Source organism: Cetorhinus maximus, chromosome 25, assembly GCF_964194155.1.
Source record: "Cetorhinus maximus chromosome 25, sCetMax3.hap1.1, whole genome shotgun sequence".
Lineage (NCBI taxonomy): Eukaryota > Metazoa > Chordata > Chondrichthyes > Lamniformes > Cetorhinidae > Cetorhinus > Cetorhinus maximus.
Window position 1 is genome coordinate 29,939,904 of NC_135903.1, and position 18,179 is coordinate 29,958,082.

The window sequence follows — 18,179 nt, forward strand, 5'->3', positions numbered from 1 at the left end:
GTGTGATCTGATGTCGATGACATTCATTTTCATGGCATAGGAGGTTCTCTTAACTTCGAGATAAAAACAAAAAACTGCGGATGCTGGAAATCCAAAACAAAAACAGAATTACCTGGAAAAACTCAGCAGGTCTGGCAGCATCGGCGGAGAAGAACTCATCGTTCTGTTGAAGGGTCATGAGGACTCGAAACGTCAACTCTTTTCTTCTCCGCCGATGCTGCCAGACCTGCTGAGCTTTTCCAGGTAATTCTGTTTTTGTTCTCTTAACTTAAATGGTTGGCAATCATATTTTCCCCGACCTTTTTGTCTTCCCTTTTAGGATGATGGTAGCCACATTAAGACAAAATGTTATGTTGCTATGTTGTGGATGTAGCAAAGTACTCAACAACTTTGAGCTCGACTTGTAGGTAATGTGTGAAGACCACCTAATGCTTCGTAAAATGCAACGTGTTAATGTTAGCTGGCTCTACTCACTCAATAATGACCCTGTTGTTTTTCTGATAACCTCGAGATTTGTTGCTGCCATTTTAAATATATTCAGCACCTGGAAGCTTGTCCTTATCGATGATAAACTCATTGCATCTGGCACTGATACTTTTGCATTTTATTAGTCCATTGAAAAAATTGCCAGCAACTGGAAAAATTTGCCACTCATGATAATACAGCTCTCAGGGCCAAGCAATATTCATGGCCTACTCTTCCAGCAATAAAAAAAAAACAGTTTTTGTCCAAGAAATAACAACTTGTATCTTTCATCTGAAAACACTGGGAAAAGACACATTCAGAACACAAAACAAATGTTCTACCTTTTCAAATTATAAGCACTTGAAATAATTCCAGGTTTTGGAGGGTTCATTATTCTAGCAATCCTTTCCAGTAGGCAGATATTGTCTTTTTCGATGTTTCGACGTACCCTTGCATCTTGCTGTTAAAAATCAGTCCACAAGTAAAGAATTGAAATGAAAATATTAGTCAAAATGAAAAAGTCTCTTTAGTTTACGAAACATTTCTACTGTCTTCATTGCTTATGAAGGGATTCAAGTGTCACCAAGTGAATATTCGTGTCTACGCTTCATCTTTTAAAATATTTTGGAGCACAAGCTACATACCTTCTGCATAATGTGTGTTACATGTCAACTGTATAATCATACAGTAATAGGATTTTCCCAAGACTTAGCTTAATGGAACCAAGGATCCCTTAAAATATCACTTCTGAAACTCGCTTACCAGTTGCTCTTGACACGATTTTCTGGGTGGGTTAATGAAGTTCAAGCATGAACACCCCTTCCCTGAGGCTAATTAGTGAATCAGTTGGGTTTATTGATTTATTGAGTAATTTTTCATTTAGCGTTATTGTTCTGGTACTACAATACCAGGTTGTTTAAATTCAATTCCACAAATTGTCACTTGGGATTTAAACTCATGGCCTTTGAGTTGCAAGCCAATTACTATGCCTCTTTGGTTACCAGATCTGTGGTAGAATTCATTGAATAATGTATTTTTTTAAAAAAACAACACAACACAACAAAATACAAACAGCAAGATATACCCAGAATGATCAAGGCCACTTGCTCAAGTTTTTCATGGATGAACAGATGAGGCTGTAAATGTGAACACTCACCAGCTAACAAGACCAGCCACCTGCACCCACCCCTCCCCCCTTCCACCCCCGACAAACCCAGGCCCCAAAAATATACTGGTAGAAATCTCTAAATGCCATCTAATAAAAATCCAATTTGATTTATCTGTTCATTGCAAACTAGTAGCCCTGATAATGATTGAATTCATTCCATCCGCAATAATATCACCATATTAATTTCTCATATAAAGAAGACCTTGATAGTGACAATGCAAAACAAAAAATTCTGTGCTATGATCGAAAGATAAGAGGCTAAATTTATTCATAAAAAAGTCAAAATTTTGTTTACAATTGAAGTGAATCCTACCTGATGCTTAGTGCTCGTCACTGCTTTATTCCTGTTGGTGGACCTTTTCTGGGATACAATTTGATTAGCTTCAGAGCGTCCAGGTGATGTGTTCTGTTGTCTGCCCCTTTTTGAACTATAAGAAATGAGTTACCTGGTCAAACAATTCAAGAAATAACAGTACAGTACTGTGGCTGTCTATTCTAGAGAATTTTATACCATTAAGTGTATAAACATAGATGGGACAAAATATGCAATAAAAGTCTGAGCATGAGAAAGCCACCTGGAAGAAAGTGTCTTCAGGGCACTGTATGTAGCAAAACTACTAAGACATTTGCAAGAATCACATGTTTTCCCTACACATGGCACACACAGGATACTGCCTCAGTACAAAACATTGTAAGTGGCAGGCAGGTTAATGGAAGCCATAGTTCAGGGAGTGAAGGGGCAATCTATCTATCAATGAAATCAAAAAAAAAAGATGGGTCACAGCTCTAACTATACTTAGGCCTCATATTTGAAGTGACTGGTGACAGGACTTCGAATACTAAGTCATGTTCTGATTTTTATTCATTGTGTTTGATTACCTGAGAAAGACCTGGGTTAGGATTTAATCAACTTTGAACACGCGGACGTGACAAACCAACTTCAAAAGGTTCACAGGTCTAGCTATGGGAAATCAGTGGGGTGACCAATGTGTGTTACCAGAGGGGAGCTCTACCTGCCAGTCAAACATATCAGGAAATCAAAATTTCCCATCTGTTGATGGCGAGATATGTGTCCTAAGCAGTTAGGAAGAGATGGAGAATTTTCTTATTTATATGATGCTCCTAGATAGTTGAATTCTGCAATAGCTTCTGAAAAATGATGTGTAATGCTCAACTGCTACATATTTAACAAGTACTTTTTAAAGTCAATTTAAACTATTAAATCCATCCTCAAAAGTAATACTAGTAGTTCCAAAAGAACATGACGAGATGTGACCTTCAATGATCTTTAGCATTCAGTTTTACCAAGGCCTGCTCTAGTCACCTTTTCCTGTCCCTTCTCCCAAGTGAAACTGTAGAGAACACATCTGCGCCAAAGGTCATTCTCCTTTGCTAATTAAATTGCTTTGAATTATTTAATCAGATTGACAGCATTGATTTGCTGAAGTGCATCAATAGCAGTATTGCCAGGCTGAACTGATAGCATTAATGTCCTGCCTAACTTTGTTAGAATTTATTTGGAGGTTCAGTTATTACAGTAACAAGAGCTTAGATTCAAAGCACTGCAATACAGAAATTCTCACTTACAATGTGCTTTGGCCTTCTATAGGAATGATATTTAACATTTAGCCAGTGAAGAATATCAATAAACAATTATAAAAAGCTTAGCCATAATTTCAAGTTACTCAGTCTAAGATCAATGCAACAATCAACAGTAAACTTTGACTTGTCCTAGATGTTTCTGTAGGAAAGCAAAGAGAGGGCAAGACAAAATTATTGCCAAGTAAAATCAAGGAAAACCCAACTATGTTTTATAAATACATAAAGAGCAAGACGGCAGTTAAGGAAAGAGTAAGACCAATAAGAGACCAAAAAGGTAATGCGTATGTAGGTAGAATACACGGGCCATGGTTTTTAATTGATGGGTTGTAACTTCCGAGTTCCTCCCGCAAGATGCACTGGGGAACCCCTCTCAGAACTTCAAAGGTCATGATTTGCACGGCAATTGCCCAATAGTGCAAACTTCATCTGGGCAATTGCCCTGCTCTGGGAACCATCCAAAAATGAGATTTAAATAGCAAACTTTGGTTGGTTCTGGCTGTGTTACACAAATAGTTACTCAGAAAAAGTTAGAAGATGGCAGACTGGTCAGAAAAGGCCTGTGGGGTCCAAGGACAAGCAGCAAGTCGGATCCAAAATTTGCCAAATGGCAGGAAGCCAAGGATAATGACCTACAGGTGTTGTTATGACTGGAAGTCTGTTTCCAGTGGCGATCAGTACTAGATCCCTTGCTTTTTGTCATGTCAATGATTTAGGTGTTAATGTACATGATTAAGAAGTTTTAGACGATACAAAAATCGGTTGTGAAGAAAGCCATAGACTGCAGGAACATATCAACAGACAGATTAACTGGGTAGAAAAGTGGCAAGTAGAATTCACTTCAGAAAAAAGTGTGCAGTAATGCACTTGGGAGGGCAAATGAGCAAGTCAATGCACAATAAATGATAGGATACTGAGAAATGTAGGGGAACAGAGGGATGTTGGAAGGCATGTCCACAGATCCCTGAAGGTACCAGGATAGGTAGATAAGGTAGTTAAGAAGGCATTCGGGATACCTTCCTGCATTAGCCGAGGCATTGAAGACAAGAGCTGGGAAGTTATGCTAGAACTGTATAAAACAACAGTTAGGCCACAGCTAGAGTGCTGAGTATGGTTCTGGTCAGCACAAGAATGTGATCGCACAAGTGAGGTTACAGAGGAGATTTATGAGGATGTTTCAGTGAAGGAGGATTGATTCTTTGGAACAGAGGAAACTGAGGGGAAATTCAATTGAGGTATACAAAATTATGACAAGCCTGGGTAGATTGAATAGGAAGGAACTAATTCCCTAAGCAGAGAGAACAATTACCCTGGGCCATAGAATTAAAGTAATTTGCAGAAGGAAGAGGCAGGAATTCTGGAGAAATGTTTCCACCAAATGGTAGTGGGAGTCCGGAACTCACTGGCTGAAAGGGTGATAGTGGCAGAAGCCCTCATTGCACTTAAGTAACATTTTGGTATACACTTGAAGTGCTGTAACTTATAGGGCTACTGACCAGGAGCTGGGAAGCGGGATTAGGCTGGATAACTCTTATCAGCTGGCACAAACACAATGGGCCAAATGGCCTCCTTCTGCGCCATAAATTTTCCAAGTTTCTATATTATTTCTGAGCTAGAACAAAAGAACATAAGAACTAGGAGCAGGAATAGGCAATTCAGCCCCTCGAGCCTGCCCCGCAATTCATTACGATCATGGCTGATCTTATTTCGGCCTCAACTCCAATTTCCTGCCCTCTCCCCAGAACGTTTCAACCCATTACCATTACTAATTAAAAATCTGTCTATCTCCTCCTTAAATTTATTCTGCGTCCCTGCATCCACTGCACTCTGAGGTCGTGAATTCCACAGATTCACGACCCTTTGAGAAAAGTAATTCCTCCTCATCCCTGATTTAAATCTACCACCCCTTAGCCTAAAACTATGGCCTCTCATTCTAGAATGCCCCACGAGGGGAAACATCCGCTCCACGTCTACTTTGTCTATCCCCTTTAGCATCTTATATACCTCAATTAGATCTCCTCTCATCCTTCTAAACTCTAGCGAGTATAGGCCTAAACTGCTCAATCACTCCTCATAGGACAAGTCCCACATCTCTGGAATCAATCTAGCGAACCTCCTCCGAACCGCCTCCAGTGCAACTACATCCTTCCTCAAGTAAGGGGACCAAAACTCCAGGTGCAGTCTCACCAATGCCTTGTACAGTTGCAACAACACTTCCCTATTTTTATACTCTATTCCTTTAGCAATAAATGCCAAAATTCCATTTGCCTTCCTTATTACCTGCTGTACCTGCATACTAGCTTTCAGCGATTCATGCACGAGGACACCCAGATCCCTCTGCACTGAAGCATTCTGAAATTTCTATCCATTTAAATAATAAGTCGCCTTTTTATTCTTCCAATCAAAATGGATAACCTCACACTTATCCACGTTAAATTCCATATGCCAATTTTTGGCCCATTCACCTAACCTGTCCATATCCATTTGTAAATTTATTTCTTCATTGCAACTTACTTTCCCACCTATTTTGATGCCATCTGCAAATTTAGCTATAGTACCTTCTATCCCTGAATCCAAGTCATTAACATAGATTGTAAATAGTTGGGGCCCAAGGACTGAACCCTGTGGCACCCCACTAGTTACAGCTTGCCATCCAGAAAAAGACCCATTTATCCCGACTCTCTGCTTTCTGTTGGTTAGCCAATCCTCTATCCAAGCTAATACATTACCCCTAACTCCATGTGATCTTATCTTGTGTATTAATCTTTTGTGCGGCACCTTATCAAAGGCTTTCTGGAAGTCCAGATATACTACATCTACAGGATCCCCATTATCCACTTTGCTTGTCACATCTTCAAAGAACTCTAGCAAATTAGTCAAACACGATTTATTCTTCATAAAACCATGCTGACTCTGATGAATTGTATTTTGACTTTCCAAATGCCCCATTACTACTTCCTTAATAATGGATTCCAACAATTTCCCAATGACAGACATTAAACTAACTGGTCTATAGTTTCCTACTTTCTGCCTCCCCCCCAACTTTTTGAATAAGGGTGTTATATTACCATTTTTCCAATCGACTGGAATCTTTCCAGAATCCAGAGAGTTTTGGAATATTATAGCCAATGCATCCACTATATCCGCTGCCACTTCCTTTTTAAGACCCTGGGATGTAGGCCATCGGGTCCTGGGGACTTGTCACCCTTTAATCCCAACAGTTTGCTCAGTACGTTTTCTCTAGTGATGGTGATTGTTCTAAGTTCCTCCTACTCTCTATCCTCTGCACTACCTGTTACTATTAGGGTGGTACTAGTGTCCTCCACTGTGAAAACTGAAGCAAAATGTTGATTAAGCGTCTCTGCCATTTCTGCGTTCCCCACTATTAACTTCCCAGTCTCGTCCTCCAAGGGACCAACATTCACTTTAGCTACTCTTTAGCTACTGCATTTAACTTTTGAAAATTTTAAATGAAAACATTAAACAAAACAACAATGGATCGTGAATGCTGATTCACTGAATTTAAGAATGAACTGGACCAGTTTCTGGCTGGGGCAGAGATCACTTTGAACCAAAGGTAGGTACTTCATGACAGTAATTAGGACCAGAGTTTTCTCATGAATCACTAGGTTTGATCTCCAAAGGACAACGTTTGCTCTAAGCTTCGTGCTGCACAGCATCCATGAAGGTCCACGCAGGCCACTCACAAACTATCCCCGTTAATAATCTGCACAAAAAACATAAAGGGACCAAGCATTCACATAAACAGACCACTTACAAAATTTAGAGGATTATTGTTAAGGAGTCAGAGCAGAACTTTCTAGATACTTTCATAATTGGTCAATGTTTCTAACTGAATTTTCACCTCTCCCGGGAGAGTGGGGTGGGGTGTGGAGTGTATATGCTGCAAGATATTGTTGTTGCCTGGGACAGACTGGATAATCTAGCAGGCCTTTTCCTGGCTGTCCATGTTTGTACGTGATAATTTTTGTTAAATGCAACTATTGAAAGGAAAAATATAATGCAAAACAAATATCCTACTTTCTTGCCACATTGCCGCTACTCCTGCTGGATACTCCTCCTTGTGCGATTGTTTTTGAAGTTGATCTTTCTACCATGGCCGTATTGGCGGCTTCAGATTCATACGTTCCCCACTGATTTTTAAAAAGAAGTACATTGTCATTTCAAGAAATAAGATCTTTTCTCTTTGCAAAGGGTATGCCAGAAATGAGGGATACCACAGCTGAAAAATCTAAGCTTTTTGATTACTTTTTAGTGCATCCAGTGTCAATAAGCAGTACTCAGGTGGTTTAGACAGCTCTGTCTGATTTAACACAGCCAAATTATCAAAGGGACTTGAGACATTTTGCTATATTAAAGGTGCTATCTAAATGCAAATTGGGGTGTTTATGCCTTAATCCAAAACTCAGGAGACCTACTATATAACATTTTCATTTCTCACCATCCCAGTGCAGTAGGGCTTTCAATCTTGTGTCAAATTATAGGCAGTTTATACTATAGCAGAGCTTGTGTGTCGAAGAAAGTGCTCTGAGGCTCTCAAACATATTTTTCTTTAGACTTCTATGATTTTCATAAATAAAAAGACATTGGCATGGGTTAGATCTGGACCCTGTTCTCAGAGGTTAAAGAGCAATGTTTTGAGATATCCAACTCTTGCCTCTCCTATCAAAAAAATGTTTTTGAAATTAGAAGTTGAAAGCCCAAATAGAAATCAGCAGAATAAAAAGAGTTAATAGAAACCTTAGACTACAATTGCACTCTCCAGCAAACTCAATATGTGATGGAGACATAGTGATTTCACAAAACCTGTGTGTATATAAAATTTTGAAAAAATTTAAACTGTGTAATTGATTCAATTGCTAACTATCTCATAACAAAAATAATAATTTACCACTCAAGGAAATATCCAGATAAAAGTAAAATACTGAATATGCTGGAAATCTGAAATAAAAAAAGGAAATGCTGAAAAAACTCAGGAGGTCTGACAGCATCTGTGGAGGGAGTTAACATTTCAAAACCATATGACCCTTCGTCAGAGTTCTGAAGAAGGGTCAGGTGGACTCTGTTTCTCTCTCCACAGATGCTGTCAGACCTGCTGAGTTTTTCCAGCATTTTCTGTTTTATTAAGAAAATATCCATCCTGGTGTAGGTTGCTGTAATTAGCTTCCGTCAATGATTTGGCTACAGGACCCTGGGAAGTCCTATGCTGTAGTGCAGCTTGACTTCCAAAAGGCATTTGACAAAAGTCATATAAAGCTGTGAGCCTTCAAGGTAAAACAGAAGAACAGAGAAGGACTTGGCAAAAGGGTAAGGTGGGCAAAGGCGGCAAGGATCTGTGGGCGCAGGTTAAGGAGCTGTACGCAATAATGATGGTGATTGGTAGAGAGAGAAGTATCAAGTGGAATGCCTCAGGAATTGGATTTGGAACCCCTTTTTTTACAAAATTTACATCAGAAACTGGCACACAGAAGCTCCATGCAAACTGGTCAAATTCACAGACAATGTCAAACCAGGATTTGAACACGTAGTTCAGAAATTACAAAATGAGTTGGCCAAAATATGCCAATGACAGGAAAAATACAAACTAAATGTAATATTATTCAGCAGGTAATTATTCCAGAGGATATAGACAAGCTCAACTTTGAAAAATAAACAATACTAGTTTGTTTCAGTTATGCAATTAGTACTCACTATTCCAGGAGTAACCGCTCAAATGTCTACCATGAACTCTCTTTACCTCTTGCGAAAGAAATTGCATCCCAACCACAATGAAAGAGATACTCAATCCTTAACACTGGTACTGAGGCACAAGTGTTCGAGCATTCAAAACATTTAAGTTTGAAGAAGTCAGTCCAAAATTGCCTGACTTGGTATTCTTTAACCTAGCAGATGTGCAACAGGAGTTTTCTTTAAGATATTTTGTCTGGTGTAATTATTTACAAGTGAATGTTGATACTAGTGTTAACTTGTACATAGAAGACTGTGGAAACTTGGGGAGTGAAGATGACAACTTAAGACATAGAATTCAATTCAAAATTGAACTTTTCCTATCCTTCACTATTGTGTTTTGGACAGAAGGAAAGATTTTTGATCCAACTTTTGCTTCTTCAATTTCAAAATGGCAACATTGAGACTTTAGGGGTATGTTTTTATGCAATCTTCCTTGAAAGCATCAAAATATTGCGTGCAAAATGCAAAATTATAGTTTGGTGTCAGGCAATATGCAAGTTTTGAGACAGAAAATACCCACCCATAATTAACTAAGAGAATTTGAAACTAGCGCTTAGCATAAATAAAACTTGAGTAGTACAAAGTTAAAGTGAACTTAAAACATTCACTCAATTGAAAATCAAAGATTGCTTGGTTGCAAATAAACTGTGCAATCAAAGCTAAATATGGACAGGAGAAGGGGTTACCTTATATTGAAAAGGGGACAAGCATACCTTAATCTCAGTTACATGATTTACCTTTCTGATGGTATGTGTGGAAAGTAACAAATACAAAAGAAAAATACATCGTAAAATTCTGCTGTAATTTTACCTGACCAGCTTGATCATCGATGTTGTCACCTGAAGAAGTAAAAATAATTTTTGTAACAATGTACAAAGCAGAACGTGAAACAACTTTTAGAATAATTAACTTCCAAATAAGGTATACCAAACACACCATGAATAAGTTGCCAAGCCAAACTCAGAAACAACAAGTAGCATTTGTAATACTGTTAAGGATACCATAGGATATTCTACTTCCATTATTAAATAAATAGAACATTCTTTAGCAGCTATTTTGAGTTTTGAACACTATATAGATAACTGTGTCTCAAAACCAGCAACCTCAGGGCAGAGACCGTACCAGATTTTGGATCTTGCTGGTTTTTGGGTCAAGCAGTTCAGTCTAGGTCGGGCCAAGCGGATCGGGCTGAGTCAAGTCGGGCAGGATCTAGCACCACCAACTGCAACTATTTCAGAATACTATTGCCCATGTCCTTAGATCCCTGCGCAATCCCTTAACCTCAGTCCTTAGACAGCTCTGGCCCAGCCAATAAGCATTTCAAACTCCTCTTCTGAACCTTCAATTGCCCCACCCTACTTCAGTGACCTCCTTCAGGTCTACATCCTTCCTTGCACCTGTTACTTCATCCAAGGTGGTTATGTCATCAGTCACTATGCCCTGTCCTTTGAACCTTCTTCCCTAATCTTTCCACCTTAGCTGATCCCTCCCTGCTTTCAGAAGTCTATTAAATATTCATTCCATTCCACTAGTTCTATTTCCTCCTGCTTAGTACTCATTTCCTCCCAACATAAACAGCACACTGATTAGCATACTCATGTAAAATGGATATTAAGGATTACTCTAGTCTTGTACTCAATTTTCAAAATTCTTTAGAAATTAGGAGACCATCACCAGTGCTTGCCAACATTTTAGAAAAGTAGAACAGGCCCAAGATACCATCCTACCACTATTAGTGGGCTAAAAATCCCAGAATCAAGGATGTTGCTCCAGCACCAGCCCTATACTTCCATTTTCCTGTTAGTTGCTGACACTATAACAAGGCACACTAGGCCAACTGTGCAACCTATTTCCTAATATGGTAGTGCATCCAGTGTAACCAGTCAAACACAACATACCAGTCCCCAACAATAAAAATACACACATTTCCCAACAGAAGTCTTACAATGACCTGCAAAAATCAGGAATGATCCTGAGCCTGAACCCTAAAATTTGACCCAAACCAACCAGACAAATGTGGATCGCAAAATAATTCAAGCATTAAATTGGTTGAGAAGTATGCAAGGAATTAGGGCTTTGTGTGTAGTTGCATATAAACAACCTGGGACTATAACTGTAGGGTTAAAATTTATTCCAGGTGTTGCATATTATTTAGATATAGAGTGATAGTTTAGTCATCCAAAATACAAGTTTGTTAGATTGAGAATGGATGGCAGGTGATACCAGAAGTAAACATAGCTCTACTCCATGAACTACATACTCTGGAAAGATATTATATCATTGTTAAAAATGTGTTTGATGCATGAAGTTATCCATAAACAATGCCAAAATACAGCAGTATTTGCCAATCCCAGCTGAGGGTGTACATTCCGTAATTGGCACATCAAAATATGCAGAGTGAGAAATTGAGATTGGATGCACTCTTAGAGCTCCGAAATGGCTTCAGCAGTACATGCATCCTCTTTTCAGATGCATCATGCCAGATGCCATCTGGCTGAGGCAATTAGTGTGGTCACAGTGAGTGGCTGCTGGAGGTAGACAGAACAAGCAGATCATGATGTCAATCAGGGTGCAATGTTAATTTGAAAACAGCAGTGCCATTTTGGAGTTTAATGCTCCAGCTAATGCCCTCTCAAGCTTACAAAGGTAAACACACATTCAGCAGCCTAAAGGACCACTCACCAGCGCTATTTGAAGAGATCGACTACTTATAGGTTAGTTGCTGTTTGATTTCTTCTGGCTGTTGCTTCAAATTCTACAAGTAGAACAAGAACAAAGAACAAAGAAAAGTACAGCACAGGGACAGGCCCTTCGGCCCTCCAAGCCTGTGCCGATCATATTGCCTGTCAAAGTGTTTGGTGGTTTCTATAGTTGTTAAAGTGTTGCAAAAGTCTACATGAGTGTGACAGGTGCTGAAGGACTTTTTTTTTTGCTGACTTCAAGGCTTCAGCATAAGCCGGTTGCTCCCAGTCATGGGTGCACAAATGGCCATTCACCTTGGAATACAGCATGTCCTGGAGCATGAACAGAGGCCACAGAGCAGAACAAGATGCTAGAAGAGGGTGGAGAAGGGCTCCCAGCAGGAGGCCACATCCTCCCCAAGTGTATTCAGGGAGCAATTCAGCTATCTGTACCTCAGCAAGGAACAATGTATTGGATTTCTGTGCTTCAATAAAGACATCCTCATTTAAATCTGTCACCTGATAGCTTCAACCTCGGAGCTGTGAAGGACCGCACTGGTTGTTAAGTTGGCCAACCAACAGCACAGCTAGAGCTGGCTGGATGCTGAAATCATTTGAAATGAGCAGGCTGCCCAAAGTTGCAGTGCCACATGCATCACAATCAAAGGGCATGGATTAATCACACATCCCTGCACCCATTTTCAGGACTATCAAATCTAGTCTCTGCTATTTTCAGATTAGTAGTTGCTTATTTGCAAACAACTTTTCCCATGTAAGAGAAACCCAATAGAAATTGAGCAACCCTGGAGCAAGTTGTTCTAAGTAACTGAGTGCATTTAACCTCAAGAGCATCAACAATACTTTTAACCAGTTTTAACGTAACAGAAAATATGCAGTATTGGAACCAATTCCAGGAGACTTTGTTCAAATTGTAATAAGATAAATCCAATTTAACAGTTAGATTTTATCTGACATGGATGTGTAGCCATTTTATCTATCTAAGAATGATACAATTCTTCCCTAAAAATCTAACTTCTCAATTTTTCTCAAAGGATACGAGCTTCTATAACTTGCTGTAATATCTTACATAAATAACAGAATTCAAAAAGAACTTCCTCCATGGTAACTGAGATTCTTAATTGATTATCTTACTCTGGCTTGCATGAAGGAAATTTGACCAAGGCTTCCAAATCAAATGGCAGGCCAGAGAGAGGGAAACCCATATAGATGCAAGCATAAATCCAGGGAAATCAGTTTGGTTTCTCCAATTTTTTTTTTCTTTATTCTTTCTTTCATGGGATGGCAAAGCCAGAAGTTGTTGCCCATCCCTAATTTCCCTTGAAGAGTCAACCACACTGCTGTGGGTCTGAAGTCACATGTAGACCAGACCGGCTAAGGACGGCAGATTTCCTTTCCTAAAGAACATTAGTGAACCAGATAGGTCATTATGACAGTCGATAGAAGTTTCATGGTCACCATTACTAAGACTAGCTTTCAATTCCAGATTTTAAAAAAAATAATTGAATCTAAATTCCATCAGCTGCCATGATGGGATTTGAACCCATGTCCTCACGGCATTAGCCTGGGCTTCTGACATTACCACTACATCACCATCTCCCCCTATGTATTGAGAATTAAGTCATGAGTTCCTTGTAAGGATAAGCACCAGGGTGCTATTATGCATTCTTGCATTCCTTTCCTCTTTTGAACCAAAATCTTGTAACAATCAGCAATTATGTTAACCAGCACCAAAGGCACAAATGGCAACCAGTGAAACCAGTATCACTGATCCTTCCAAACAGGATACTGTTGGCATTAAAATAACACATCCAAAAATTTAGGCTGGTATATGTGAACTACACATTGATATCTGGTAGTTAACTCCTGATGAATGAATGTGCATTTGGCGAGCCAGATATTAGGCTCTTAATTTCAGAAAAGGTAACTTTGCTCTATAAATTTTTTTTTAAAGTATTCTACAACTGTGGAAATATTTAACACATCTTTGTTCAATGTCTATGACTATTGAATATACATCCTCAAAAGATTTATTAACTTCTAACATTGGTATGGTCAGTTTTCAACTAAATTAGATGGAGTCCTAATCCTTTCTTGCAACCCTTCCAAGTTGCAGAGTGCAAAATAGACTAACTGAAAGGGCTCCATGAAGCTAATAACAAATTTAAAAATAATAAAATGACTAAGCATAAAATTTGACGAAGCAAGTCTCCAATGCTTAGCAGCAAACACGTGTCTGGCAAAGTGCAAAGAGCTCTTTTTAGCTGAAAAGGTGCATTTCCCCCGCACTTAGAGTGAATGAAGGAAAAGGGTAATCTAATAATATCCCATTAAAATTAAAATATGAATATAGACATGTTTCATACATGCACACATGCATGCACCTTTTAATGAGGTTTGCAAATTTTGTGTATATCATTAATTACACAGTATTTTCTATATGCAGTTTTGCATGCAAACAAATCATTTTATCATTCGAAAACCCAAGTTATATTTCTACATTGTCAGGTTCCTGTCAGCAGAGACTCTGATTTAAGCCTGATACTTCAGGAGTACCTTCCCCGCAAGAGTTACAGGCTCAAACCATACACGGTAAAGGACCAGTATCAGGAAGGCAAAGGACTACTCAAAAATTGCTGACACCATGATGTAATTAGGGAAGAGACACCAAGGATGAATGGTGCAAATTTAGAAAGCAGGACACTCAAGTTTGCATAGCCTCCAGATAATCTGACTTTTAATAGTATTAGGGATATGTGTAATTTGAACAGCACATATTAAGTGTAGAAAATTGCACCATCAGGTGAATGCAATGCTATTAAAGCATACAAGGACATTGCAGTAGTTGACGCAATTGGTCCTCGATGTAATTCAAACTATTCATCAGGTCACAGAAAGCAGATACAAAATACATTAGTTCACTGATGCCACCCGACATTTAGCAATTTATAGCTTTTACTAAAGTTTACTGACCGCTTCCTAATTTTGTAGATTTCAGATTTGAGGGAACCTGGTTTGTACCAGCCATGGCGGCTCTGCTTATCTAATCTTCTTATATAAGAGGTGACTGATGAAAGACAGACGTCACAAAACCCCATCATAGGCATCCATTTAAACTTGACCGAAGTAGTTGCTGTGGACACTGCCATTATTACATCATACAGTTGATGAATTTGCCAATGGACTTACTGTGCTGCAATGCAATAATCCATTAGCTGACCCTCTGTGATCTATGACATCACAAAAGATTACCATAATCAGTCATAGATGCTGGACTCGAATCAGTAGCTATATGAACATTCAACGCTGGTCCACCATTTAAATATAAGCTTACAATAAAGCTTAAGTTTTATTTAAAAATAGGAACATTAGAGACAAGGTAATAGAAATAAATGGAAGATTGATAGTAAACAATAAAATATTACTCATAAAAAACTGTCCAGCTGGTTAAGGTGTCAGGTCTGTCTTTAGTCAGCAGATTTCAAAGACTGCAGAAGGTTTCAGCACCCCTCGACGAGGAAGAAGGAAAAGAGAACAAACAGGACTCCCGATCCCGTGCTGGCGCTGCATGTATATGGTCACCAGGTGATGACTGGACTCCACTGTGATGTTCCTGTGGCTAAATGATCTCCCACAACTCACTGCCTATTAAGAGTGAAGAAGTGCTGCTTGAAAGAGGTGTTATCTGATTATTAGTGCCATAGAAGAGTATCCCAGTGGGGATTCACCACCTTTGTCAGAATTTTCTTTTTGAAAGCAATCCTTTATTTCATTCACTGATGTGCCTAGAAATTCTCCAATTAAAAGCTTGCAACATCTGTTCTGACAAACATCAAGAATATTTTATATACTAAAGGGAGAGATACTTAGTTTATGGAGAACTTATTCAAGCACTGAGTTAGGTCATTTCTAAATGGACACAATTTAAAGTAATGCAAGTTTCCACATCCACTTCCATATCCACAAGACTGAAGTGTGTGAAACCCATAGGACTTGATGATAGATTGGTCTTAGTAATGGCTAATCGTCAACAGCTTGTTGTTCCTCCAAAAAGTGTTGAGACATTTGCCAGTGCATTTTTGTGCTCTATTTCTCCCTTTAATTTTTACTGACAGATTTCCACTCTCTCAAATCCATCTTGATTGACCCTTCTGGCTTTCTAATTTATCACCAATTATTCACTTCCTCCAGGATCATTGCCCGGTGCTATCTGGTAATTTTGTTCAATTTTACTCTTCAATTATCTGTCTTTCTTATTTTCTCTTTCAGTGACAGTAATAAACTGGCGGCAATGATAAACTGAGAGCAGTGACTAATTGAGTTCCAGTCTATCCTAGCTCATCTGCTTTATTCATAATTTGGAAGAATGCACTGTAATATTTATTGAAAATAAACTGCACGACAGGTGTAAATACTTCAAATTGGAAAATGTATATATTTGGTATTTGGTAGATCAGAAATATAAATACAAGAAAGCTGGCATAAAAAGGGGAATAATTTCTAGTTCTTCAAATATAAATAATTATACTTGTTGCATTAGTACTTAGTTTAAGGCAATCAGATTTAATATCTTACACAGGTGCTGTGCATATGCCTCAAATACGGAAAAATTACAGAAATTTAAAAACGTCAGTCTATGAGAGATGCAAAAAAGGGCACGATTCATATAATACTAATTTAATCAGCGTTTTATTTATCTTGGAACACCTTCTATTTCAAGTTTTGGTCAGTTGCATAGAAAATACTACCCAGAGTTTAATAGAGAACGTGGACAAGTCATATTCTTGCACATTTGGAATGTAAATGTATTTTTTTTCTTTATTCTTTCAATTGCTCTTTGAACTGAGTGGCTTGCTAGGGGTCAGTTATGAGTCAACCACATTGCTGTGGGTCTGGTGTCACGTGTAGGCCAAACCGGGTAAGAGCGGCAGATTTCCTTCCTTAAAGGACATTAGTGAACCAAATGTTTTTTTACAACAACAAATGATAGTTCCATGGTCAGCATTACGGAGACTGGATTTATATTCCAGTTGTATTAATTTAATTTCCACCTGCTGCCATGGTGGGATTTGAACCCTTGTCCCCAAAACAATAGCCCGAGTCTCTGGATTACGGATTATACCGCCATTTTACCAATTTATTCAATAAACTGGTTTCAGGAAAATCTAAACGGAAAACAGTAATACTTCAGGGAGCTCAAGTCGTTTGATAGAACGTGTAAAAAAAATGCTCCACTGGAAAATGCATAAACGCAATATTCCACCAATTAGGGAAATCTTATTTAACACCACTTAAATCATGTAGTCTGTTTTAAATACCATGCCATAAAAGTGAATGGGATGTTACTACCAACTTTGGGCCAAATCACTGCACTGTACAGTGAGTCTAGAATCTTACAGTTTTATTTTCAAACAATAAGTGAGAAGATCTTTACAGGTGTCAACATTGAAAGAACACACTATGTACATACAGAACTACAATTTCACTATGCATGGCTCCGAAAGACTTCCAGAAATTCTGTGTATTTCTTCTTCATCTCTTTAACCCGTACCGCTGAAGAAAAAGAAAAATGAACAATTATATTCTTTGACAAATTTCATGTGCTAAATGTACAATATAATAATTATTTAGAAACAGTGTCTTGGAGTTAGCCACTTCATTGTCTCAATGTTGAATTTTTTTTTTAAACCCAATTGTTTGTATTACATGTTGACATGTACCTGGCCACAAAAAAACACTCTGGTTAACTATAATTGTTAGTTTTATGCAGTGGTCTGTGGCAACATTCATTTTGGACAAATGGCAGAGTAGGACCGTATGCCCAAAGTGAGGCAATTGGCTTTAATAGGAATAAATTAGATATGCATTTCATTGTAATCAAACACACCAAGTAAAAATTACAAATTTAGGTAAGGTGGCCTTTGGTGATTCATATGATCACCGTAAAACTTGGTGAAAAGTGTGTTTGGAAATAGAACATGTCCAAAGCCCATAAGGTACTTCTAATCAGGTTAGAGTAAAACTGCCCCTGCAGTATTCTTTCAGCTTCTTCTTTAAGAAAAACATGCCTAATACACCTGTGACAATGTTTTCATTTCGCAAACTAGCTCATCCTTACAAAGATATGTGGCATGTAATACCTTTGTACACAATTTCGGCCTGTATTGATACCAACAGTAGAATATATTTATCTCCACAGTATGCTTCTTTACCAGTGAATCTCTGATTCAGCACCTCTATTGTGATGCACGCAAAATGAAAGAATAGGTACACAATTATTGCAATTTCTGGAATTACAGGAACAGCAATCAAGTGTTCACCATAGCACTCACTGAAAATGCTTTCTACCACAGAGAACAGATTTTTTGATATATTTTGGGGAATATTGTATTATTCTGTAAAGAAGACTGGGTATCTATGTGTGAGATTTAATTAAGCTAGGCAAGAGTCAGGAGTCAGGTTGTCTGTGGGTTTGGAAACATGAAAAAGATAGAGGT

The 18,179-nt window shown here is 38.5% G+C and overlaps 2 protein-coding genes across 4 annotated transcripts in view; both read right to left on the reverse strand.

Moving 5' to 3' along the window:
- Window positions 1-263: 263 nt before the first annotated feature.
- LOC144667746 (uncharacterized) lies at window positions 264-9,817 on the reverse strand. Its single transcript, XM_078529191.1, has 4 exons — window positions 9,794-9,817; window positions 7,274-7,386; window positions 1,947-2,061; window positions 264-925 (listed from the first exon to the last, which is right to left on the reverse strand). Exons 2-4 carry the CDS (start codon window positions 7,348-7,350, stop codon window positions 803-805), a joined length of 315 nt encoding a protein of 104 aa, XP_078385317.1. The 5' UTR covers window positions 7,351-7,386; window positions 9,794-9,817; the 3' UTR covers window positions 264-802.
- A 6,537-nt stretch (window positions 9,818-16,354) lies between these two features.
- The window catches only part of haus7 (HAUS augmin-like complex, subunit 7), a 407,540-nt gene continuing 405,715 nt past the window's right edge, over window positions 16,355-18,179 (reverse strand). For all 3 annotated transcript variants that reach the window (XM_078529711.1, XM_078529709.1, XM_078529708.1), the window contains one exon: window positions 16,355-17,235. In XM_078529711.1, coding sequence (XP_078385837.1) covers window positions 17,168-17,235 — 68 coding nt within the window. In that variant the 3' untranslated portion in view covers window positions 16,355-17,167. The remainder of the gene's footprint in view (window positions 17,236-18,179) is intronic.